The following is a 27,916-nucleotide window of genomic DNA, read 5'->3' as shown; positions in this document are numbered from 1 at the left end:
GGCTATCCTGGTTTTCTCTGCTTCCAGCCAGGCGATGTCCCATGTCTTGCTGCCAGAGCCCCAGGAGGCAGGACTACTCATGGGAACCCTCCAGATCATCATTTAGGCCTACCTCAGCACAGACAGAGGTTCTGTCCCATATCTTGCTGCCGGAGCCCCAGGGGGCGGAACTCCTCATGGGAACGCTCCAGCTCATTATTTAGGCATCAGCACAGACAGGAGTTCTGTCCCAAATGGACCCTGTTCCCTATATCAGGGCTTCTCCAAGTGGGGTACTGCAGCTGGATCTCAACATATATTACAAATGAATAGATTTTGATTTACATACAGTATATATTTTTATATGAATAGTACTAAGAACAAAAGATGAAACCAATTTTGGCCGAAGGATCAGTGGAATAAGTATATGGTGTGTATTATAAGACAATGTAACATTATTCATCTAAAAGGTATGTTTTAACCCTGGGCAGCATGGGCTTGGGAGGCTCACAGGGATATTAATATCTACAGTACTCCACCAATTCTACATTTTCCCACTCCCTACGTCTTTTTTATATGTACATACATGCAATGTAATTGAAGCTTTAAAACTGCAACATTTTGTCTCTGCCCCATAACAAAATGCAGGATATTATTGTTAAAGCTGCAAAAACCAAAAATCTTTACTCTTGACAAAATGTGTAGAATTACAGAAAATTTGTTTGAAAACTACAATATTTTATCTCTGATGTCAAAAGGCAGGACTTTAAAATGTTCCTTCCCAGGGCCCATGATTTGGTTCGACCGGCCATGGACTGCTGAAGTCATAGTAAAACGCCTTGGAGTAAGTAGTACACTATATAGGATAGGAATGCCATTTGGGAAGCACTAGGGACCAAATTCTGAGAATTTGAGGTGCTTTGGGAGAGATTAATTGACAGGAAGTGTATCATCATCTATCACACAGACACACACACACACGCACCCACACACAACATCCCAATCTTTAGAGCACACTATGCTCTCCTAATGAAGACCCCCCTGCACACTATGCTCTCCTTATGAAGACCCCCCTGCACACTATGCTCTCCTTATGAAGACCTACCCTGCACACTATGCTCTCCTAATGAAAACTCCCCCTGCACACTATGCTCTCCTAATGAAGACACTCCCTACACACTATGCTCTCCTTTTTAAGACCCCCACTGCACACTATGCTCTCCTTATGAAGACCCCCCTACACACTATGCTCTCCTTATGAAGACCACCCTGCACACTATGCTCTCCTTATGAAGACCCCCCTGCACACTATGCTCTCCTAATGAAGACCCCCCCTGCACACTATGCTCTCCTTTTTAAGACCCCCCCTGCACACTATGCTCTCCTTTTTAAGACCCCCCCTGCACACTATGCTCTCCTTATGAAGACCCCCCCTACACACTATGCTCTCCTTATGAAGACCCCCCTACACACTATAACTCGGTGCGGAGAGGAAATAGGTATGTTTTCTTGCTTCCTCCCCTGCTTGGCCACCCTTTAAAAACGCTTGTTTGCTGTTACAACTGGGTCTGTGGGCACCTTGGGGAGGGCTGGTGCAGATAGATGGGGACTCCATCATTTGTTCTGCCTTTGTAACAGCTCATTTAAAACCACAAGGGCAAGAGGCCCCAAGACAGATGGCATCAACTTAAAAAATAATCAAGGTTTAATTTGACTCTGAATACTTCCTAATATAAGGTAACATTACACCTTTGTGAATGTTCCGGAAGAGGTATCTGGAAGCTTTGAGGGAAGAAGGCTGAAACTGAAAGAAGAAGAAATGGTTGCCCAATATTTACTACATTTGCAGCAGTTACTTTGGCTACAGAAATGTCACTGGAGACAAATAACAACCATCCCAAACAGCCTACCTTAAATTGCAGAAAACTGCTCAAGGGTCTGAGCTGTGATCTTTCCTATTGTCATTATTGCGTGTAGTGTGAAATATATCAAGTCTTACCAGTGCAAGAAAGAACTAAGCCTGGGTGTGAAATTGCTTAAGCTCAGTTTAAGTCATACCTATCACCCACTCCTAGCCTAGCCTCACCTAGTCTTAACTGCTGTAATGCTGCCACTAGGAGCCTCTCTGCTCATCAAAGAGCTGCTTAGAAAGCCCCTTAAGCTCTCCTTTAAAGGGTTACACAGATCCCAGAGAAATGAGGAGCTGGCCTGTGTTTAGTGGGTTATGTGACTGAGTGTGGGAAAGTGGGCTAATGGTTTAGTTTAGGGGGAGACATCTAAGATGTACAATAACATGAACACAGTCTTGTGTTGGGTCTTGAATGTGAAAAATGAAAATCTATGTCCCAAAATAAGGCTATGAGAAGTTGGAAGTATAGACTCAAGCTGTATGACATGTTAGAAACATCCTCTACAAAGACCAGACAGTTGCACAGTAGGGGAATGAACTTTATTTTATAAAAGAAAGGTTTGTAGCACAAGGCAGAAAAAAAAGAGAACAAACGCAAACAGCTATGAACAGAATCCAGGGACCCCCCACGGGTAGAGAAGGGGCCCCGTTACAGCCCAATCAAAGAAGCAAGGGAACAAGACTGACATTGTTCGGATTGAAAGTGATTTTTACACTACAAACATTAGAATGGGCTGAGCTAAATGTACAGTATGAGTCAGACAGGCAGACAGACAAACTGACAGACATAGTTTATGTCTTTCACAGGAACCCAAACACAGAACCCCATAGTAATATTTTACACATTGACAAGACAAACGAAACAGGAAAAAAAAGTTACAGCTTTACATACATTGATTGACCACATTAAGACCAGAGTCGACATGTTGCATGGGGCAATTTCAAGAGGGAGTCAGGGGTGGGGGATGGGGAGAAGGAGAAAGGTCCCATCTTGTTTTTTATTTTATTGAAGTAACATCAAACCTGCGTGTGGAGGTAAGCATGTCACTGGGGAGTACGAAGGAAGCGATTCCCTTTAAAAAAAGGGTCTCCCTTAACCATATCCCCACTCGCTTTGTAATTCGCCTTGACAGTAAATCAATTCTCAAGCCTGGCCCCTTGGACTCCTACAACCCTGGGTCCTCCTCTCCCCTAACATTCCTGCACACATGAATCATTCCGACTCCTGGCTTCTAGAAGGCATTTCCTGCCCGCCCTCTACTCTCTCCTCTCCTCTCCTTCTTTCTCTCTCTCTCTCTCTCTCCCTCTCCTCTCTCGCTCTCACTCTCTTTCTCTCCCTCTCTCTCTCACTCTCTCTTTCTCTCCTTCTCCTTCTCTCTCTCTCTCTCCCTCTCGCTATTTCTCTTCTTCTATTTCTCTCTCTCTCTCACTCACTCTCTCTCTCCCCCTCCTTCTCTCTTGTTCTTTCTCTCCCTCTCTTTCTCTCTCATTCTCTCTGTTAGTGAATCCTCTGTTGAAAGTTGGGTAGGAACCTGGCTGAGCTTTGAATTGGACCCAGAGGGGAGGAGGAGGAGGAAGAGAAGGAAGAGGAGGTCGAGGAAGAGGAGAACGAGGAAGATTAGGATGACACGGCATCTCAACACAGGATGATTTTGTTGTTTTGTTCTTGCTATATTCCCTATATAGCACAGAACTTTTAATCTGAGGCCTAAGGGATGCCCATTTGAGAAGCAGACCTGGTCCTATGGTCTGATGGAGCTGACTGCCTGCACCATCCATCCATCCATCCATCATCTATCCATCCATATATCCATCCCTCCCTCCATTCATCATCCATCCATCCCTCCCTCCCTCCATCTATCTATCTATCCATCCATCCATTCATATATCCCTCCATCATCTATCCATCCATCCATCCATCCATCCATCCATCCATCCATCCATCCACTGATTTAGCGTTTGCTCCTCCACTCTGCAGTACTGTACATCAATAAACAGTCTCATTCCCAGTGTAGGCTGGCTGTACTCAGTCGTAAGGGTGGGCTGTGTTGTGTTAAGGTTGAACAATACATTCTCTCTCATACAGACATGAGCATGCTTCCTTATTTTCATGTCATTTTCAGAGACCACTGAACACAGAACATCACAGCTTTTTGGAGAACGGCGGAGAATATGACATTTGAATAAAACAACAACAGTCAGCAAGTCAAAGTTGAAGTGAATTGATGGCATAAATGTTACACTATGGGAACATAAAATGGCATTCATAAATTGTACAACGGTTAAACTTTCCATCCCTTCTAGAATATTCTCTTACGCTAAATCTACTGTATACATACATACTACATTCTGTCAATTGAGCAGAACCTGAAAACAATCAAAGCAGTTCCTTAGAAGTAAAAAAAGAAGGAGCACTCTTCTAGTAAATCTTCTCTTCATGTTATATACAGCACGATGAAACATACTTTACATTACAGATCACTTCACAAAGTTCACAAACAGAGAGTCAGTCTGGTGGGGGTTTGGGGTGCGGCTGCACTTCACTGAGACAGCGTCACATCTCAGGGCAGGGAGAGGACTGCCTGGGGAGTCCTAGTCGGCTCTGTGTGTGTGTGTTGGCTGCAGTGTGTGTGTGTGTGTGTGTGTGTGTGTGTGTGTGTGTGTGTGTGTGTGTGTACGTATGCGTCTCTGAATGTCGCAGTGTGTGATCTCCTTCATCTTCTGCCCCCTCTCAGATCATAGCTCTTATCACCAGCTGACCTTTGACCTGGTGGAGTGAGGCCCTCTGCTCCGCCTCTAGGCTCTGACTGGACAGGGACTCGTCCTCGCTGTCGATTGGCTCCTCTTTGACCTTTATGACCCCCAGGCGGTGGTGGGCCTCTACGATGGAGGACAGTTCCCCGAGAGAGCTGTTGCTGCCACTGCTGCTGCTGGAGCGAAGGGTGTGTTTCTGGATCACGCCACCAGGGGGCATCCTGTCCTCCTGCATGTCCATCCTCTCATCTGCCATCCTCTGGGTGTTGTCCTCCTCCTCCTCCTCTGACTCCTGCAGGTGTGGGTTGACCAGGGAGCTGGGCTGACGGAGTTGCTCGATGGACTTGGACAGCAGCTGCAGAGTGGTACAGCATCAGAGGTAATTTAGTTATAATGCTCAATTCATCTTTACGTTTTATTATGAGTTTGACCTAGCCAGTAGAGAGTAGGGTGTTCTGTGCAAAGCAGCACAAGTTAAATTCATCCAAATTAACACTACATTTCCGCATAAATAAGGCTACACAGAGAATGCAGTCACTGGTGCTGTTTCCCTAAGAGCATGCCCCAGACAGTACTATGAGGCACTGCTATGGGTTTCATGTCTCAACATCTAGTCAAACTTTATTTGTTAGACAACAGAAAGTGGAGCAATCACTTAAACACCTTAACCATTGACAGCTGGTAAGATAGCACAAACACTTTGGCGTAAGAACGTAGGCCTGGTATAAATATCTCTCCGGCAGAGAATTAGCCTCTTTATCTTGGTATTAGTCAACGCTTTTTATACCTCCCTCTAAAATCCTCTCTAAGCTCTTGTAAATGTCCATTAGTGATTAGTGGCCCCTATTGTTGGTGTAAAAACCTTACAAAATACCAACCTTGCAAAACAATCCTGCGCCATAGTGCTACTGTTATTCCTACCATTACTGGTGCTGCTACTGGTTCCAATACTGCTACTACTGCTGCTGCTGTTACCACTACCGCTAATGCTAACGCTACTGCTGCTGTTACCACTACCGCTAATGCTAACGCTACTGCTGCTGTTATCACTACCGCTAATGCTAACGCTATTGCTGCTACTGTTAACACTACCACTAATGTTAACACTACTGCTACTGCTGCTGCTGCTACTGTTACCACTACCGCTTCTGCTACTACTGCTGTTGCTACTGCTACCACTACCAATACTGCTACTACTGCTGCTGCTGCTACTGTTACCACTACCGCTACTACTGCTGCTGTTACCACTACCGCTAATGCTACTACTGCTACTGTTACCATTACCGCTACTACTGCTACTCTTACCACTACCGCTACTACTGCTACTGCTACTGTTACCACTACCGCTACTACTGCTACCACTACTACTGCTGCTGTTACCACTACCGCTAATGCTACTACTGCTACTGTTACCATTACCGCTACTACTGCTACTCTTACCACTACCGCTACTACTGCTACTGCTACTGTTACCACTACCGCTACTACTGCTACCACTACTACTGCTACTGTTACCACTACCGCTACTGATACTACTGCTGTTGCTACTGTTACCACTACCACTACTACTGCTACTGTTACAACTACTGCTACTGTTACCACTACCGCTACTACTGCTGCTGCTGCTACTGTTACCACTACCGCTACTACTGCTGCTGTTACCACTACCGCTACTACTGCTACTGTTACCATTACCGATACTACTGCTACTGTTACCACTACCGCTACTACTGCTACTCTTACCACTACCGCTACTACTGCTACCACTACTACTGCTACTGTTACCACTACCGCTACTACTGCTACTGTTACCACTACCACTACTACTGCTACTGTTACCACTACCGCTACTACTGCTACTCTTACCACCACCGCTACTACTGCTACCACTACTACTGCTACTGTTACCACTACCGCTACTACTGCTACTGTTACCACTACCGCTACTACTGCTACTACTACCACTACTACTGCTACTGTTACCACTACCGCTACTGCTACTACTGCAGTTGCTACTGTTACAACTACTGCTACTGTTACCATTACCGCTACTACTGCTACCACTACCACTACCACTGTTACCACTACCACTACTGCTCCTACTGCTACCACTACCTCTACTACTGCTACTGTTACCACTACAACTACCACTACTACTGCTACTGTTACCACTACCGCTACTACTGCTACTGTTACCACTACCGCTACTACTGCTACTGTTACCACTACAACTACTACTGCTACTGTTACCACTACAACTACTACTGCTACTGTTACAACTATCACTACTACTGCTACTGTTACCACTACCACTACCAATACTATCACTACCGCTACTACTGCTACTGTTACCACTACAACTACTACTGCTACTGTTACAACTATCACTACTACTGCTACTGTTACCACTACCACTACCAATACTATCACTACCGCTACTACTGCTACTGTTACCACTACTACTGCTACTGTTACCACTACCACTACCACTACCCCTACTACCACTGCCACTACTACTGATACTGTTACCACTACCGCTACTACTACTACCACTACCGCTACTTGAGAGGCCTTTTTGTCCTAGACTTGGCACTCCGGTACCGCTTGCCATGCGGCAGTAGAGAGAACAGTCTATGACTGGGGTGGCTAGGGTCTTTGACAATTTTCAGGGCCTTCCTCTGACACCGCCTGGTGTAGAGGTCCTGGATGGCAGGCAGCTTTGCCCCAGTAATGTCCTGTGCCGTAAACACTTCCCTCTGAAGTGCCTTGCGGTCGGAGGCCGTGCAATTGCCGTACCAGGCAGTGATGCAACCGGTCAGGATGCTCTCGATGTTGCAGCTTTCGAACCTTTTGAGGATCTCAGGATCAATGCCAAATCTTTTTAGTTTCCTGAGGGGGAATAGGCTTTGTCGTGCCCTCTTCACGACTGTCTTGGTGTGTTTGAACCATTCTAGTTTGTTGTTGATGTGGACACCAAGGAACTTGAAGCTCTCAACCTGCTCCACTACAGCCCCGTCGATGAGAATGGGGACGTGCTCGGTGCACCTTTTCCTGTAGTCCACAATCATCCCAGGTTGAGGGATAGGTTGTTATTCTGGTGCCACCCGGCCAGGTCACTGACCTCCTCCCTATAGGCTGTCTTGTCGGTGATCAGGCCTCCCACTGTTGTGTCATCAAATGATGGTGTTTTGAGTCGTGCCTGGCCATGCAGTCGTGGGTGAACAGGGAGTACAGGAGGGGACTGAGCACGCACCCCTGGGGAGCTCCAGTGTTGAGGATCAGTGTGGCAGATGTGTTGCTACCTACCCTCACCACCTGGGGGCGGCCCGTCAGGAAGTCCAGGATCCAGTTGCAGAGGGTGGTGTTTAGTCCCAGGATCCTTAGCTTAGTGATGAGCTTTGAGGATACTATGGTGTTGAACGCTGAGCTGTAGTCAATGAATAGCATTCTCACATAGGTGTTCCTTTTGTCCAGGTGGGAAAGGGCAGTGTGAAGTGCAATAGAGATTGCATCATTTGTGGATCTTTTTGGGCAGTATGCAAATTAGGGTAGGTCTAGGGTTTCTGGGATAATGATGTTACCAGCCTTTCAAAGCACTTCATGGCTACGGATGTGAGTGCCACGGGTCTGCTGTTGCTACTGCTACCACTACCACTACCGCTACTACTGCTACTGTTACCACTACCGCTAATGCTACTACTGCTGTTGCTACTGCTACCACTACTACCGCTACTATTGTTGCTGCTACTGTTACCACTACCGCTACTATTGCTGCTGCTACTGTTACCGCTACCACTACCGCTACAACTGCTGCTGCTACTGCTACAGCTACTGTTACCACTACTGCTACTGCTACCCTTTGCTACTACAGTACAACTCCTATTGCTACTGCTACTTCTACCCCTGCTGCTGCTACCTCTACTGCTACTACTACTACTGTTACTGCTACTGCTGTAAATTAATTGGGCCAATGGCTAAGATCCTTCTAAATAAACACAGAGCTCATCTCTGATTAGTAGACATTTATAACCTCCTCTTAGTGAGATAGGTGCTTTGGTCTAAAGGATCTACTGTTATTGACCTGAGTGCTCACATCAGGGGTGATAGGGTAGCTAGGGTTATTTGTTTAGATAAACATCCAATGCCCCTTCCTCCGGTCAATCAAATGCACCTTCAAGCTCAAGGAATGCTTGTGCATAGCACAACCTATTTTGAGTCACTGCATTATTTTTTTTGTATATTGATTAAGAGGGACTAGAATCAGAACTAAGGAAGTGTTTTAAACAGCTTATGGCATCATTGGGAAGTTTGACTGGGGAGACTTAAACTGTGTAGTTAGGGGACTTTTGAGGCCCTTCCTTGTTAGTTTTAAGTGAGATTGCACGTCTTGTTGCTCTCAGATTCCCATGGCTGTTTGAGGGCTTGTGCATTGGGACAGATCAGTGTGAGAGCAACACAATGCTGCCTTTCACTGTGTCTCTCTGGCTGTGTCTCTGTATGTCCGCCACCTCAACCACTCACTTCCCGTGGCTGAATAATTGCACTCTGCCGATGGCACGGTCACCACAGCCTGCTCACAGAAACACAAATATTGCCACAGAGGAACAAAAGTGTGTATTCTGGGGCCATTTGAATTTGGCTGAATTGAATTTCACAGGGTTTGCATGCGAATGCCACTGATGCCTTAAGCTATGATAACAGAATTAGTGCTATGGGAAGCATTTCTTCCCCTATTTGAAGTCAGGCTCAACATGTTTACTTAGCAGAAATAGCACAGGGAGGCTGAGCCGGGTGGAAGGGCTCTGTAAACACAAAGCAGCTACCACAGAAAGTTTGATAAGACTAAATATAGCCTCAGAATTTGTCTGTATAAACTGCTGAAATTAAAATCCCCACTGGGCACACACTTGGTGATTTTAATGTATAGGTTGCATGTATTATTTACAGGCGATATGGGGTCCAGTTACTCTCCGGGGATGTTAGTGTACAGCAAAAGTACAGTAAAGGTCAGTTAGCTGATTGATGTGGATCAGTTTAGTTTTCTACATCAAAATGAATGGACAGGGGGACCTGATCCTAGATACACACTCCTACTCTGCTGCTGGTACTGTTTCTTACCTTATTGATGTGGATCAGTTTAGTTTTCTACATCATAATGAATGGACAGGGGGACCTGATCCTAGATACACACTCCTACTCTGCTGCTGGTACTGTTTCTTACCTTATTGATGTGGATCTGCTGCTGGTATTGTTTCTGCTTCTCCAGGAAGTGCTGGTGTTGCTGCTGGATGACCAGCTGAGCCAGGGTGCTCTGGGGCAGAGGGGCTGACTGGGTCCGGTTCAGGGGCCGGTGCTTGGGTAGCTTGGGTCTGCTGTTGGAGGAGGGCCTGTCCTTCATGGCCAGAGGGGAGTGGGGGTGGGTGGGCATGGAGCCTTGACCTGGAGGGGCAAGACGGCGGCACTAAGATTCAACGTTCTAAATCTACACTAATTCCAACTCATTTAATTCATGATCTTCATGACCACTTCTTCAACTAATTATAAGCAATATTTAATAATTCAATATCTCTCCCATTCAAAGTGGTGTAATTCTATTGCCCAGTAACCTGGTCAGATTGTAGTCTTGGACTGAAAAGTTCCACTGTGATTTTCCATTGAGTATGCTTTTTAGTCCAGGACTAAGCTTAATCAATGTCTGGGAAACGGGCCCTACATCTCGGTTTAAGTCTGTCTCAGTGTAAGGATAAGGACTCACCAGAGGAGGAGAGGATCTTCTGCCGTCTTATCTGCTCCTTCTGAAGGAGGTGTTGGAGCAGGGCCTGATGGCTGGGGGACACCTTGGTCTCCATGGAGGTCACCGTGGGCATGGGCACAGGCCCCAGGAGCTGCCCTGGTAGACCATGCCTGACCTCCCCAGTCTTCTCCTTCAGCCCGATGGCAGCCTGAGAGAACACAGAGGCACACAGAGCAGGGGCTTAGAAATACAACTGAGGACTAAAGTTCTCACAATATAATGGTGCTTCTATATATTCTATTAAGTTTTCATTCCCAAAAAACTGAGAAGAGTTGTCATTTTGTGCAGTCAGTTTTTCCTCTGCATTATTTGCCAGAAACACTTGGTATAATTTTGTTTTTGACAATCACCTCTTCAAATGGTTACACTCTTTCTATCCAGCTGATGTACCAGACAGGTCTCAATGTAAGGAATGTGTCAGGGAGCTAAAAGTGATGTATCATTTGGCCCTTATCTGGACTGGAGCTAGCTGTACTTGACCGGGCAAGGGGCCGCTGGGACGTTTTAAAAAGCTGTGATTAATGAGGTCATATAGAGAGAGATAAGAGGAGGCCTGACAACAGACTCTTAACAACATCTAACATCTAAGTGGAATAAAATAATCTGGGGTTAAAGGTCGTTGCCCTGCTGCCGTATGTATAATCCTGACAGCCACTGATGCTGAAGTCTTTCAACAGCCAGACAAGGCAGAGAACATCTCTCAAACTACACTTCCCTTTGTTTTTAGTGAAAACCTGACTTTGTTATCTAAGAGTCTATTGTTGGCTAAAACCTTTTTTGAACCACCTGGCTATGTATTACAAACGTGGTTCAATTAAAAGCGTTACAGAATGTTGTTCTACAAATCAAAGACTAGTTGATAGCTAATCTACGTAACCAATTAGAAATCCTCTCTCTAATGGCCTGTGTTTGTGAGAAGGTGTAAAAGCTAGCCAGCTAGCTAACCAGGATCAGGTCAAGGGTGGCTGGTTGTACTAGCTAGCCAGGATCAGGTCATGGTGGCTGGTTGTACTAGCTAGCCAGGATCAGATCATGGTGGCTGGTTGTACTAGCTAGCCAGGATCAGGTCATGGTGGCTGGTTGTACTAGCTAGCCAGGATCAGGTCATGGTGGCTGGTTGTACTAGCTAGCCAGGATCATGTCAAGAGTGGCTGGTTGTACTAGCTAGCCAGGATCATGTCAAGGGTGGCTGGTTGTTCTAGCTAACCAGGATCAGATCAAGGGTGACTGGTTGTACTAGCTAGCCAGGATCATGTCATGGTGGCTGGTTGTACTAGCTTGCCAGGATCCGGTCATGGTGGCTGGTTGTACTAGCTAGCCAGGATCAGGTCATGGTGGCTGGTTGTACTAGCTAGCCAGGATCCGGTCATGGTGGCTGGTTGTACTGGCTAACCAGGATGAGTCGTGGTGGCTGGTTGTACTGGCTAACCAGGATGAGTCATGGTGTCTGGTTGTACTGGCTAACCAGGATGAGTCATGGTGGCTGGTTGTACTAGCTAACCAGGATGAGTCATGGTGGCTGGTTGTACTAGCTGACCAGGATCAGGGCATGGTGGCTGGTTGTGCTGGCTAACCAGGATCAGGGCATGGTGGCTGGTGGTACTCACGCTGATCTGGGAGGAGGTGGCGGAGAGGCCCAGGGTGATGTTGGGTAAGGAGGGAGACGTGTATAAGCTCAGAAGGTTGGACATGGAGCCCTCTGGACGAAATAACCTAGGCTGTGATGGCCAGCGCTGAAATGACAGGAAAGAGAGGGAGGGAGAGATAGAGAGAGAAAGAGAGATAGATAGAGAGAGAGAGATTTAGAAAACCGGACTATGGAACATATAAAAGAGCAACAAGAGCACTGTAATAAACATTAATGCACTAAGACGGACGACGTTCCGGCTCCCTGCAGTATAGCAGAAAGATATGCGCTATTACTGACGGATGATCAAAATGAGTGCCACTTAAAAGTGTGTCATCAAATTGTAGGATATTGTGAAGACAACATGATCAGGTATCGTTTAGCATCACCCCCCCCCCCCCTCCCGCCCCGCCCCCATCCACCAGAAATCTACCCTTCTCTTCAAAAGATCTCTGTACCCCGTCCCTGGTCTTCCCATCCTCCAGCCCCAGGCCTCACCCTCCTCAGGCTACTCTCTCTACCAGAGAACATCAGTGTAGCTGGGGCATGCTTCCTGTACCCAGCAGGGCCAGCAGAGCAGCCTAGCAGCATGTGGTTCTGGAAGGGCCGTGTTTATCCTTCCAACCCCCTCTAGTATTCAGTGACCTGAACAGGGATATCCGGCCTGTATTCCACCCCAGGGACCCGTTCCCTCTGAAAAAGGATACCTAATGTAACGGTGCACAAACACGACTTGCTTTTGCAACAGGCATGAGGCCTTCGGTTTGCCCCCGCCAGTTAGCCCCCACTAACAGTCCCGCCACAGTACGTTTCATGAGAGAACGAGTCTTAGCTTTGGGCTGATACAATAGCAATCCTGTGTGTTTATGTTGTTAGCATGTGGGTGGGTGTCTTTGGCTACCAGCGCCTGGGATATCAATTAAGCTCCACGGTTCCCCCCCTCCTACCCCCCTCCACCCCAATGGCAGGCCTGTTACTCCCCTCTCAATGTCACTGAGGTCCCTGAAAGAGTAAACATCGCTGGTTAAAGAAAACACAGCTGCTCTGTTAAAGATGGTTCAGAGATGTATCATATCTGCCACCCGCTAGAACGCAGTGTTTTGTGAGGCTGGGGTCCTAGGAGAGCCCCTGCCCCCGGCTAGTTACTGAGTCATGAATCTATTGGGGAAGGCCTCAGAAGGAAGGGAACAACTCACAGGGCTGTGGTCAGACAGCTCAGTGACAGATATACTATGACACGCCAACAGAACGCTTAGCTTGGATTCTTTTAGACTGCTTTTGGAATATTTCTGTTGTTGTTGAATATTTGGATTCTATTGTAGCGTAGAGTAGCTAAATAGCTTGCACGATACGTGTTGAGCAAGGGAAAAAATCAAGAGGTATGAAAATTGTGAATCGAGATACTGGATGAGGCATTTTTAACCACAAAACCATAGTGAAACACACAGGGATCCAATATGCTTTCTGCCCTGACAATTTATAGAGATTGAATTGCAACAAAAATTTTGCTGCCAATATTGCCTCACCATAAGAGTTCATGCCATGGATATGCAAACGCTTTGCATTTCACCCTTTATGAAAAATAAGACATAAGAAGAAAAAGGAAAATAAATAGTAAGTAGAAAGAAAGAAGTAAAGCAGGTGTGTATTACGTATGTCGACATTATGGGAGAGCTGTGTCTCTTTACCCTCAGTGTGGGGAGTCATTTCTACTGGACTGTAACAGACTGAACGCTTAGAGACAGACGGAGGGGACAACTGGCTGTTTTCATAGCTGCACACACACACACACAGACACACACACACACACACACACATACACAGGCAGGCAGGCAGACAGACAACCCGTGTGAGACATGACTTAAGAAGTTAGATTTTCACGATTCAGATTATTTATCTTGAATCCACTTGAATCAATTAAAAGTCACCGTAGTGTGTAGAGGATAAATACGAGCGGTCTGGCTACTGTTCTTTAGCTTTTGCTTTGGTTGCTCCTTGGGGTTTAAGCTGGGTCACTGTGAAGCACTTTGTGACAACTGCTGATGTAAAAAGGGCTTTATAAAATAAAATGGATTGATTGATGTTCTGGGTTCGTACCTCGGTTTTTGTGGTGGTGGGGAGAGAGGAGGGCCCGTTCTCGGCCCCCAGTGCGCTGGAGGCTCCGATGGGAGAGCTGGGTCCTGAGCCTGGGGCACTGTTAGTGGCTGTAGAGTCTGTGAAGAGGACAGAGATAATGTTAGTGACTGTAGAGTCTGTGAAAAGGACAGAGATAATGTTAGGGGCTGTAGAGTCTGTGAAGGGGACAGAGATAATGTTAGTGGCTGTAGAGTCTGTGAAGGGGACAGAGATAATGTTAGTGGCTGTAGAGTCTGTGAAGAGGACAGAGATAATGTTAGTGACTGTAGAGTCTGTGAAGAGGACAGAGATAATGTTAGTGGCTATAGAGTCTGTGAAGAGGACAGAGATAATGTTAGTGACTGTAGAGTCTGTGAAAAGGACAGAGATAATGTTAGTGACTGTAGAGTCTGTGAAAAGGACATAGATAATGTTAGTGGCTGTAGAGTCTGTGAAGGGGACAGAGATAATGTTAGTGGCTGTAGAGTCTGTGAAGAGGACAGAGATAATGTTAATGATTGTAGCGTCTGTGAAGAGTACAGAGATCATATTAGTGGCTGTAGAGTTTGTGAAGGGGACAGAGATATAGATTGTTATTGGCTATAGAGAGGACAGAGATAATATTAGTGGCTGTAGAGTTTGTGAAGGGGACAGAGATATAGATTGTTATTGGCTATAGAGAGGACAGAGATAATGTTAGTGGCTGTAGAGTTTGTGAAGGGGACAGAGATAATGTTATTGGCTATAGAGAGGACAGAGATAATATTAGTGGCTGTAGAGTCTGTGAAGGGGACAGAGATATAGATTGTTATTGGCTATAGAGAGGACAGAGATAATATTAGTGGCTGTAGAGTTTGTGAAGGGGACAGAGATAATGTTATTGGCTATAGAGAGGACAGAGATAATATTAGTGGCTGTAGAGTTTGTGAAGGGGACAGATATAATGTTATTGGCTATAGAGAGGACAGAGATAATGTTAGTGGCTGTAGAGTTTGTGAAGGGGACAGGGATAATGTTATTGGCTATAGAGAGGACAGAGATAATGTTAGTGGCTGTAGAGTTATACATTACACAATATGTGTCAACAACAATCATACCCATCCTTTCTAGGGCCCTCTTCTTGTAGGGGGTCATGACGTTGCTGTCTTTCCTCTTCAGCAGTGGACTACTCCTCCTCTCTGCTACCTTCTGCTTCAGTCTAGACTTCACCTTCAGGTTGGGCTCTGAGGCTGGAGGAGGACAGAGAGAGGAGGGAGAGAGGGGATGGTTTAGTAAGACTCAGGCTAGAGGAGGACAGAGAGAGAGAGAGAGAGAGGGAGAGGGGGAGAGAGGGAGAGAAAGAAGGGGAGAGGGAGAGAGAGAGAGGGGGGAGAGAGAGAGAGAGAGAGAGAGAGAGAGAGAGAGAGGGGGAGAGAGGGAGAGAGAGAAGGGGAGGGAGAGAGAGAGAGAGAGAGAGAGAGAGAGAGAGAGAGAGAGAGAGAGAGAGAGGAGAGAGAGAGAGAGAGTGGTTTCGTAAGACGAGGCTGGAGGGGGAGAGATAGACTATGGTTCAGCATAGTTCATACTCCATGTACTAGATCTATTTATATGCCTGTAGTGGTTGATGTTGGTGGCCACTGTCACTAACAGAAGACAGCCAGCCACCAATCAGCTTGAGTTCCCTCAAAGAAATGTTTACCAGTGGGAGGGACTGTAGCTCACGCCTGACAGGATTCCAAAGATGGTTTTGATATATTGTAGACCCGACCAGGACAGAATGACACATACCCTCCATATCTTTAAACACAATCCTAAAAATGAGGAACAACTCAGCAAGGTCAGAATAGTGGTCCTGTCAAAGTTTGAATACATTTAAACCTGTAAGAAGAAGTATAGACACAGTTCTGGTGGTTTCTCTTCAACCAAATGACACCATTTCATTTCAGAGAGAAGATTCTGAGCTGTTTGAGGAGATGCAATGAGTCAAGATTGGGCCCATTTCCACCTCATCTGGTCTAAATTAGGTTGAGCAACACACAGGGTCTCTCTAAGTGAAGTGGTCGCTACCTGCTGCCCTGGTGACCACAGCCTGATACAGTAGCAGCAGTTAAACTAACACAAACGCATGGCAGATGTTTCAGATACGTTCCTCACACCATCTCCACATTCCTAATGCAAACCAGAGATACCACCCCACACACACACACACACACACACACACACACACACACACACACACACACACACACACACACACACACACACACCACACACACACACACAACACACACATACACACACACACACACACACACATACACACACACACACACACACACACACACACACACAAACACACAAACACACACTCCCATGTCACTGGACAAACACGTCCCAGGCTAAATGAATCCAGACCCACTTTTAGATGAAGTCCTAATGGACAGCCTCTGTTTGACAGGAATATGAAGAAAGTCAAGTAGTGACAGAGTGAAGTTGAGAGAGTGACTACTGGACTGATACCAAGGAGTAGGACACATGGACAAATAACATGGAACCAAGCCAAATGATCAGCTCCTACTATTTATTTATTTATTTCACCTTTATTTAACCAGGTAGGCCAGTTGAGAACACCTTTATTTAACTAGGTAGGCCAGTTGAGAACAAGTTCTCATTTACAACTGTGACCTGGCCAAGATAAAGCAAAGCAGTGTGAACAGACAACAACACAGAGTTACACATAAACAAACGTACAGCCAATAACACAAAAGAAAAGAAGAATAGAAAAATGTATGTACAGTGTTTGGAAATGTAGAAGAGTAGGGAGGTAGGCAATAAATAGGCTCTAGTGGCGAAAATAATTACAATTTAGCATTAATACTGGAGTGATAGATATGCAGATGATGATGTGCAAGTAGAGATACTGGGGTGCATAAGAGCAAGAGGTTAAGTAATAATATGGGGATGAGGTAGTCGGGGTGCTATTTACAGATTGGCTGTGTACAGGTACAGTGATTGGTAAGCTGCTCTGACAGCTGATGCTTAAAGTTAGAGAGGGAGATATAAGACTCCAGCTTCAGAGATTTTTGCAATTTGCTCCAGTCATTGGCAGCAGAGAACTGGAAGGAAAGGCGGCTAAAGGAAGTGTTGGCTTTGTGGATGACCAGTGAGATATACCTGCTGGAGCGCGTGCTGCGGGTGGGTGTTGCTATGGTGACCAGTGAGCTGAGATAAGGAGGGGCTTTACCTAGCAAACACTTATAGATGACCTGGAGCCAGTGGGTTTGGCGACGGATATGTGGTGAGGGCCATCCAACAAGATCATACAGGTTGCAGTGGTGGGTAGTATATGGGGCTTTGGTGACAAAACGGATGGCACTGTGATAGACTACATCCAGTTTGCTGAGTAGAGTGTCGGAGGCTATTTTGGAAAAGACATCGCCAAAGTCAAGGATCGGTAGGATAGTCAGTTTTACGAGGGTATGTTTGGCGGCATGAGTGAAGGAGGCTTTGTTGCAAAATAGGAAGCCGATTCTAGATTTAACTTTGGATTGGAGATGTTGGATGTGGGTCTGGAAGGAGAGTTTACAGTCTAACCAGACACCTAGGTATTTGTAGTTGTCCACATATTCTAAGTCAGAACCGTACAGAGTAGTGATGCTAGTCGGGCGGGAGGGTGCGGGCAGCGAACGGTTGAAAAGCATGCATTTGGTTTTACTAGTGTTTAAGAGCAGTTGAAGGGCCAGATGTATACAGAATGGTGTCGTCTGCGTAGAGGTGGATCAGAGAATCACCAGCAGCAAAAGCAACATCATTGGTATATACAGAAATATATTGGGAAAAAAACCTTTAATATTTCAGTCAAATATCTATCTAGCATCACACAGTACAGACTGCCACTAAGTGTGTTGATATAACGAAGGGTTGTTGTTGTGTCTGAGTGTTGTTGAGGCGTGGCGGTGATGATGAGGATGATCCTGTCAAGCCCTGAGGAGGAGTCAGTCAGTAGGCCAGCTCAGCCTAGCTCAACTCACCCCAAATGACACCCTATTGCCTATTTAGTGCACTACTTTTGACCAGAGCCCTATGGGCGCTAATAATGTCTCCCTATGCCCCCCCCCCCCCCCTCTCTCTCTCTCTCCCTACAGCCCTGGAATCCCCTCCACTCACACTTTAACACTACTGACATCCAGATCAACACAGAGGTCAACCTACTAGTGCTGTAGGAGGAGGATCCAGGTCAACACAGAGGTCAACCTACTAGTGCTGTACTAGGAGGATCCAGATGAACACAGAGGTCAACCTACTAGTGCTGTAGGAGGAGGATCCAGGTCAACACAGAGGTCAACCTACTAGTGCTGTAGGAGGAGGATCCAGATCAACACAGAGGTCAACCTACTAGTGCTGTAGGAGGAGGATCCAGATCAACACAGAGGTCAACCTACTAGTGCTGTAGGAGAAGGATCCAGGTCAACACAGAGGTCAACCTACTAGTGCTGTAGGAGGAGGATCCAGGTCAACACAGAGGTCAACCTACTAGTGCTGTAGGAGGAGGATCCAGGTCAACACAGAGGTCAACCTACTAGTGCTGTAGGAGGAGGATCCAGATCAACACAGAGGTCAACCTACTAGTGCTGTTGGAGGAGGATCCAGATCAACACAGAGGTCAACCTACTAGTGCTGTAGGAGGAGGATCCAGGTCAACACAGAGGTCAACCTACTAGTGCTGTAGGAGGAGGATCCAGATCAACACAGAGGTCAACCTACTAGTGCTGTAGGAGGAGGATCCAGATCAACACAGAGGTCAACCTACTAGTGCTGTAGGAGGACGATCCAGGTCAACACAGAGGTCAACCTACTAGTGCTGTAGGAGGAGGATCCAGGTCAACACAGAGGTCAACCTACTAGTGCTGTAGGAGGAGGATCCAGATCAACACAGAGATCAACCTACTAGTGCTGTAGGAGGAGGATGGAGCACAAAGTTACATAAACGGCCATCTCAGTATTATGCAATAACTAAACACCATGTTGTTTCAATTATTTATCCTTTCCTTGAGATCAATTATTGAGAAGGGTTGTTTTTGTGATGCGACCATACGACGAGATGTTGCACAAGGGAGACGAGGGGAGACGAGAACACGAGCGGGGGGGGTTAGGGGGGAGTTGACAGGGCCAGATGCTTCTATTTTGAGAGTCCTGTCAAATACAGCAGCACCAGCCCCTCTCTTTCCCTGTCTATCAGCCATCCGTCTTGTGAGTGAGGGGTACTGAAAGAGAGAAAGAGCGAGAGAGAGAGCGAGACAGAGGGAGAGAAAGCGCTGCAGGGAGTCTTCATGAATCCTCTTCATGCCCCGCTGCCCTGATTGCTTTCTATTTTTAGCACTGCTCCGTTCGCTGCCACCAAGCGCTCCGTCGCCACGGGAACGCCAGACAGCGGCGAAGTGGGAAACGGACAGACTTTGTCACCGTGTTTGTGTTCCAAATAGCACCCTATTCCCTATATAGTGCACTACTGTTTTTAAGGCAAAGGGTACCATTTAGGACCCATGTCATTAGTCTCTGTGGAAAAACCAGTGGTAGCGTTACCTGCCTACGACGCAACAGGAAGGGAAGCTGGCAGCAGACATCTCTAACTAACACAGCTCTCACGTTGATACAAACACCTGGGCCACTTCATTGGTTAACTGGCAAAGTGCCAAGAACACATCACTCAACTAAAACAGGCGGCAATATGAATGAGCCACGATGGGTTTAACATGCCCATACAATAACCAGGTTATTACAGTAGAAAGTCCTGGGTTGGAGGTTGGTGGAGGCTGAATGTGTGATGCCTGTCTCCACTACATTTCAATGTTAACTCTGCTGTCAGTGTGATGCCTGTCTCCTCTCCATCTCAATGTTAACTCTGCTGTTAATGTGATGCCTGTCTCCACTCCATCTCAATGTTAACTCTGCTGTCAGTGTGATGCCTGTCTCCACTCCATCTCAATGTTAACTCTGCTGTCAGTGTGATGCCTGTCTCCACTACATCTCAATGTTAACTCCACTGTCAGTGTGATGCCTGTCTCCACTCCATCTCAATGTTAACTCTGCTGTCAGTGTGATGCCTGTCTCCACTACATCTCAATGTTAACTCTGCCTGTCTCCACTCCATCTCAATGTTAACTCTGCTGTCAGTGTGATGCCTGTCTCCACTACATCTCAATGTTAACTCTGCTGTCAGTGTGATGCCTGTCTCCACTACATCTCAATGTTAACTCTGCCGTCAGTGTGATGCCTGTCTCCACTACATCTCAATGTTAACTCTGCTGTCAGTGTGATGCCTTCTCCGTTAGGCTGCCGGACCAAGACAAGGCCAGGTGGCTGGCTAGGGGGACTCTTAGGCTGTGTCCCAAATGGCACTCTATTTCCAATATAGTGCACTGCTTTTGACCAGGCCCAGAGGGCCCGTAGTGCACTATGTAGGGAATAGGGTGCCATTTGGGACCGAGCCTTACAGAAAGACTATATGCTGGGACACTGTGTGCTGTTGGCTACAAGGCCTTACTTTTATACCCTTTTCATACATACTTGAACTGTTCTGTACTGGCTCAGATATACAGCTGGCTCACCTTGGTAAGCTATACAGCTCGGCTCAGCTGTGTAAGCTATACAGCTCGACCAGATTCTTTCCCTGTTCATAAGTCATTCTACGATACTTATCAAAAGCCACCGGCTTCAAAATCCATGAACCCTTCCATGAACTCAGCCAGTCCAGACAAATGTACAATGTTTCACCCGATTCTATTACTATTGGAATGAGCACGGATCATTGTCTCACCATGGGGAGGTACAAGGAGCAGGTTACTTTGCCTCCAGGCATCCAGGCCTTAAAATATCCCCTGGTTTCAGAAAGCAATGTGAAATCCTCCTTCCACTGCACCTGCTACACACGTTTGGTAAGTGGGTCAAGAGTGGAGATGAGGGTGTTGCACCTCTCCTTTCCTCTAAGTCAGGCTGGTCTTACCACGGCCCGGGGCATCACATGATCTGAGACCCGTCTATTCTTGGACATTGCATAAAGAGGATGTACGGCCAAGTAAACAAGTTTATCACGTGGAATTGTTTTGCTTTGTGGAATAAAAAGCTTTGAATGATGAAGGATGTATTCAAGGGACGGTCGTGTGATCAAAGCACGATGAATCCGCTAGGCCTTTTCTGATTAGAGAAGCCTAACATGGACTGATTCCAGAGGAGAGGAAGCATTTGTAATGTTTATGGGCTTAGTTCTTAAACAGCCTTCACCTTAATAAGTCTGTAGATGGAACACCATGAAGAAGAGACGAGGACCCACTGGACACACACTGGCCTTAATAAGTCTGTAGATGGAACACCATGAAGAAGAGACGAGGACCCACTGGACACACACTGGCCTTAATAAGTCTGTAGATGGAACACCATGAAGAAGAGACGAGGACCCACTGGACACACACTGGCCTTAATAAGTCTGTAGATGGAACACCATGAAGAAGAGACGAGGACCCACTGGACACACACTGGCCTTAATAAGTCTGTAGACGGAACACCATGAAGAAGAGACGAGGACCCACTGGACACACACTGGCCTTAATAAGTCTGTAGATGGAACACCATGAAGAAGAGACGAGGACCCACTGGACACACACTGGCCTTAATAAGTCTGTAGATGGAACACCATGAAGAAGAGACGAGGACCCACTGGACACACACTGGCCTTAATAAGTCTGTAGATGGAACACCATGAAGAAGAGACGAGGACCCACTGGACACACACTGGCCTTAATAAGGCTGTAGATGGAACACCATGAAGAAGAGACGAGGACCCACTGGACACACACTGGCCTTAATAAGTCTGTAGATGGAACACCGTGAAGAAGAGACGAGGACCCACTGGACACACACTGGCCTTAATAAGTCTGTAGATGGAACACCGTGAAGAAGAGACGAGGACCCACTGGACACACACTGGCTGAATCAACATTCAATGAAATTACGTTGAACCAACGTGGAATAGACGTTGAACTGATGTCGGTCACCAGTGGGGAGCTACAGACTGAAACATCCACCATGTCTAGCAGCCAGTCCACTTCTTCTGTCTAAAATAAAATCTATTTTCTGCACGCTAGTAAAGTCACCAAACAGTTTCTGAAAGTTCAGGATCAAACTAGTAGCGGTACAGTAGATGGAACAACACAAGGGCACCTGGGCTCCCCATCTCCCACTGCAATGTAAATCAGTAGATGGAACAACACAAGGGCACCTGAGCTCCCCATCTCCCACTGCAATGTAAATGCATCAACAACAACAATTCATATTTCATAGCCTGTCAAATGATGCGTGTTTGATCCTTTTCAAATCGTCCAAACCAAGGCAAAGGTTCTGTGGCTTTCAAGGGCATGTGGCTGTAGAAACAAAAAAACGACAGAACTAAAAAAGTTACTATTGTTAATTTAACCAGTACAGTAGCTCTTGACTTATCCAGCAGAGACATCAGGCAGCAGGGCAGGTATGGCATAGGAGAATTGGCTAAGTGGCTAGCTTCAAAGCAAATCATAAAAGTGCTAAAATGGTACAGTTTCACCACAACAACTGCAACCCCCCCCCCCCCCCCCCCCCCCAAAAAAAAGAAGGTGTTAGACCCTACGGCCAGCCAAGCTATAAAACCAGGAAGTCAAACCCCCAGACTGTGTCCCAAATGGCACCCTATTCCCTATATAGTGCATATATAGTGCACTACTTTTGACCAGAACCCTCTTGGGCCTGGTCAAAAGTAGTACACTATATAGGGAATAGGCTGCCATTTGCGACTCAACCCAGACCTGTAAAGTCTTCTCCACTTTGTTTTCAGAAGGCTGTTTTTGCTTAAACAAACAGTGGTGTCTTACTTCATTCTGCCCGGCAACAGTCCTCTTAACGCAGTGACACCTGCCTGTCAGAGTGTCAGCTATCGATGACGGACAACGTGTCCAGGAACAACACTACCTTTGTGTGTTTGCATGCCAATCTCTCAGAGGACTTTAATGAAGACGGACAGGAAATGGGGGGGTGGGGCTCGCACAGAAAATGACCACATATAGATTCTAGAATCCAAAGGAAATGTTTTTATTAAGGGGCTTTTATCAATGCATAAGAATTACTCAGAGAAACAGAGATTATTTCAAGATAATCCAAAAGGAAGATCATAGGGATTATTAGAATGTTGTCCTGCAAAGAATAAGGCAAGCAGAGTTCTGTTAGTGTTAATAAATGTGCTGTTTCTTTGCAGCTTGCGTCAAAGGTAAACATAGGCTAAAGCATTGATGGTAAGACTCTGTCTGTCTCGCAAGATAAATTCTAAATCATTTCTGGGAAACCTTTTATTTGGTAGAGGCACATTATTTTACTTTGGCAACTGGTTATTTGGACTTGCAGGCCACTCCTAACCTCCTAGGTTTACAGGTATGTTACCAGACAGAGAGAGAGGAGGTATTTCCTGGTGCGGGATTGTTTTTTCAAAGAGAGACACAATAAACACAATTGTCTTTCATGTGCTTCCCCAATTGTTATTTTAACCACAAAGTCCCCACAATGACTACAAATTAGCTTAAATGTATATTACAAAGTACTATAAAAACTGACACTATAATTCCCCTAGCCTGATCCCTAAAGTGTGTTTATACACAATATGCCAGCTCATGCGGTAAAGTCATTAAACAGGTATTATTGTTTACCGTCGTAATTTGACGAGACACAAAAGGGAAAGAATGTAATGTCATTTCCGTGACCTCACAGCAAAATTATGAACCGTTTTAGCTTGTGGCGCAGCGAAACCAAGAGGGAGGTATAATTCTTATTTATACAGTGTTCCCTAGAGAGATCCTCAGCTTTAAACCAACAAACCTGAGCTGCCTTTTGCTGACAAGTTGTGTGTTTTCAAAAGAGTTAGTGGAGCTCATAACTCTGAAGAAATGAAAGGTGATTTAAGTCGTACATTAACTGTTCAACTGAGAAGCCCTAACAGTGAGGCCTTGCCTTTTGTCTGTGTATTATCGCTAATAACACAATAAATAACCAAAGATTGTTCTTAGGGATCAGTATTGTAGCCTATGTCTTTGTGAGGAAAATAAGACACAATATATAGCATCATCAACTTACAATACAACAACAAAAAGATTGCATTGGTTTTGTATGATATTGTCGACAGTGTGTGTTCGTGTTCTGTCGGGGTTGCACACGTCTGGCTCTGTGTTGGGAGAGGTCAAACAGGAGGGAAGGATTCTGATAGATATTACTGCTCTGGCTTACCTCGTAACCCCTCCCCATTATTTGAGTAAGGGGTCCCCTGAAGGGGTACGAGGGGTGAGAGGGGCCTTGGGGGCGGGGTGGAGGTTCAAAGGTCATAATAGGCCTAACTGGTGTCATTAGCAGGTCATCAGTATGGTCAGGAAATGCTGTGTGGATACACAGAGGTAACCCTGGGATGACAGAGGTCACAGCACATTCATTGTATTAATAACTCATTGATGGAAGGTCATTGTACCACCCTGCAGACAGACACACACTACTGGTTGAGGACAAGATGTCTGTTGAAGGATTTATCCACACGTATCTTAATGCTAACACTAATGAGAATAGAAGGATATAAAGGACTTTGGAATGTCCTGCAGTTCATTTGGAATGAAGTGTTAGAAATAGTTTGATTGTGGTTGAGTTTGGTCAATTGATGCTGGTGTGTGTGGTTGAGTGTATGCTGGTGTGTGTGGTTGAATGTATGCTGGTGTGTGTGGTTGAGTGTATGCTGGTGTGCGTGGTTGAGTGTATGTTGTTGTGTGTGGTTGAGTGTATGCTGGTGTGTGTGGTTGAGTGTATGCTGGTGTGTGTGGTTGAGTGTATGCTGTTGTGTGTGGTTGAGTGTATGCTGGTGTGTGTGGTTGAGTGTATGCTGGTGTGTGTGGTTGAGTGTATGCTGGTGTGTGTGGTTGAGTGTATATTGTTGTGTGTGTGGTTGAGTGTATGCTGTTGTGTGTGGTTGAGTGTATGCTGGTGTGTGTGGTTGAGTGTATGCTGGTGTATGTGGTTGAGTGTATGCTGGTGTGTGTGGTTGAGTGTATGCTGGTGTGTGTGGTTGAGTGTATGCTGGTGTGTGTGGTTGAGTGTATGCTGGTGTATGTGGTTGAGTGTATGCTGTTGTGCGTGGTCGTGTGGTTGTACCGAACATGGTCGCCGTTTACGAGTTCAGTCCCAACTTTTTTAATGTTTACCTTTCCTTTATTGAACAGAAAGTTCATATTATTATCACCTATGACCGCCAAAGCAGTTCATACTATTATCATCTATGACCGCCAAGCAGTTCATACTATTATCATCTATGACCGCCAAGCAGTTCATACTATTATCATCTATGACCGCCAAAGCAGTTCATACTATTATCATCTATGACCGCCAAGCAGTTCATACTATTATCATCTATGACCGCCAAGCAGTTCATACTATTATCATCTATGACCGCCAAGCAGTTCATACTATTATCACCTATGACCGCCAAGTAGTTCATACTATTATCACCTATGACCGCCAAGCAGTTCATACTATTATCAACTATGACTGCCAAGCAGTTCATACTATTATCATCTATGACCACCAATCAGTTCATAATATTATCACCTGTGACTGCCAAGCAGTTCATGCTATTATCATCCATGACCGCCAAGCAGTTCATGCTATTATCATCTAGGATCAGCAAGCAGTTCATACTATTATCATCTATGACCGCCAAGCTGTTCATACTATTATCATCTATGACCGCCAAGCAGTTCATACTATTATCATCTATGACCACCAAGTAGTTCATGCTATTAGCATCTATGACCGCCAAGCAGTTCATACTATTATCACCTATGACCGTCAAGCAGTTCATACTATTATCACCTATGACCACCAAGCAGTTCATACTATTATCACCTATGACCGCCAAGCAGTTCATACTATTATCACCTATGACCGCCAAGCAGTTCATACTATTATAATCTATGACCACCAAGCAGTTCATAATATTATCACCTGTGACCGCCAAGCAGTTCATACTATTATCATCTATGACCACCAAGCAGCTCATACTATTATCACCTATGACCGCCAAGCAGTTCATACTATTATCATCTATGACCGCCAAGCTGTTCATACTATTATCATCTATGACCGCCAAGCAGTTCATACTATTATCATCTATGACCGCCAAGCAGTTCATACTATTATCATCTATGACCGCCAAGCTGTTCATACTATTATCATCTATGACCGCCAAGCAGTTCATACTATTATCATCTATGACCACCAAGCAGCTCATACTATTATCACCTATGACCGCCAAGCAGTTCATACTATTATCATCTATGACCGCCAAGCTGTTCATACTATTATCATCTATGACCACCAAACAGTTCATACTATTATCATCTATGACCACCAAGCAGTTCATACTATTATCATCTATGACCACCAAGCAGTTCATGCTATTATCATCTAGGATCAGCAAGCAGTTCATACTATTATCATCTATGACCGCCAAGCTGTTCATACTATTATCATCTATGACCGCCAAGCAGTTCATACTATTATCATCTATGACCACCAAGCAGCTCATACTATTATCATCTATGACCGCCAAGCAGTTCATACTATTATCATCTATGACTGCCAAGCAGTTCATACTATTATCATCTATGACCGCCAAGCAGTTCATACTATTATCATCTATGACCACCAAGCAGTTCATAATTTTATCACCTGTGACCACCAAGCAGTTCATACTATTATGTGTGTGTGTGGGTGCGTGTGTGTGTGGCCGTACCTGTTTTCCTCAGTGGGAAGTCGTCCTGTCCGTCCTGAGGGGAGGGGAGTGTGTAGTGGCAGACAGGAGACATGCCTCCCAGGGGAGAAGAACTCTGGTCCAGAGACGTGTGGTGGGAGGACCTGGACACAGAACACACAGCGCCAACACGTCACAAATCTTGGTTTATTTCTTCTTGCCAGGTGCAAATAGTGATATGTATATAAATATATATACATCATTTTGAATGATAAATAGTAACTGGAAAAGTTCATTTTCCTGAAGAAAAATGGTGTGCTTGCTTTAGACTGTCTAGTAGTGGAAGAAGTTACTAGACAGAATCACAACAGTGGGTAGTGGAAGAAGTTACTAGACATAATCACAGTGGGTAGAAGAAGAAGTTACTAGACAGAATCACAACAGTGGGTAGTGGAATAAGTTACTAGACAGAATCACAACAGTGGGTAGTGGAAGAAGTTACTAGACTGAATCACAACAGTGGGTAGTGGAAGAAGTTACTAGACAGAATCACAACAGTGGGTAGTGGAAGAAGTTACTAGACAGAATCACAACAGTGGGTAGTGGAAGAAGTTACTAGACAGAATCACAACAGTGGGTAGTGGAAGAAGTTACTAGACAGAATCACAACAGTGGGTAGTGGAAGAAGTTACTAGACATAATCACAGTGGGTAGTGGAAGAAGTTACTAGACAGAATCACAACAGTGGGTAGTGGAAGAAGTTACTAGACAGAATCACAGTGGGTAGAAGAAGAAGTTACTAGACAGAATCACAACAGTGGGTAGTGGAAGAAGTTACTAGACAGAATCACAACAGTGGGTAGTGGAAGAAGTTACTAGACATAATCACAGTGGGTAGTGGAAGAAGTTACTAGACAGAATCACAACAGTGTGTAGTGGAAGAAGTTACTAGACAGA

The 27,916-nt window shown here is 45.5% G+C and overlaps 1 protein-coding gene across 11 annotated transcripts in view; it reads right to left on the bottom strand.

Annotated features, from left to right (window-relative positions):
• Positions 1–2,406: 2,406 nt before the first annotated feature.
• Positions 2,407–27,916, bottom strand: part of LOC110513668 (histone deacetylase 9-B-like) — a 57,387-nt gene continuing 31,877 nt past the window's right edge. For 10 of the 11 annotated variants that reach the window (XM_090221199.1, XM_090221228.1, XM_090221162.1 and 7 more), the window contains 7 exons: positions 27,002–27,123; positions 15,276–15,407; positions 14,161–14,276; positions 12,044–12,169; positions 10,398–10,584; positions 9,864–10,081; positions 2,407–4,997 (listed from right to left, as the gene is read on the bottom strand). In XM_090221199.1, the coding sequence (XP_090077325.1) occupies positions 4,620–4,997; positions 9,864–10,081; positions 10,398–10,584; positions 12,044–12,169; positions 14,161–14,276; positions 15,276–15,407; positions 27,002–27,123 (1,279 nt within the window). In that variant the 3' untranslated portion in view covers positions 2,407–4,619. Of the gene's footprint in view, positions 4,998–9,863; positions 10,082–10,397; positions 10,585–12,043; positions 12,170–14,160; positions 14,277–14,735; positions 14,960–15,275; positions 15,408–27,001; positions 27,124–27,916 lie in introns of those variants that run through there. The other variant, XM_090221241.1, reaches the window with a different exon arrangement.

The sequence above is a fragment of the Oncorhynchus mykiss genome, chromosome 3 (genome assembly GCF_057628025.1).
Source record: "Oncorhynchus mykiss isolate SJ-2025 chromosome 3, ASM5762802v1, whole genome shotgun sequence".
In the NCBI taxonomy this organism is placed as follows: domain Eukaryota; kingdom Metazoa; phylum Chordata; class Actinopteri; order Salmoniformes; family Salmonidae; genus Oncorhynchus; species Oncorhynchus mykiss.
Note: the sequence above shows the minus strand (reverse complement) of the source record. Positions and strands in the feature narration are given on the sequence as shown.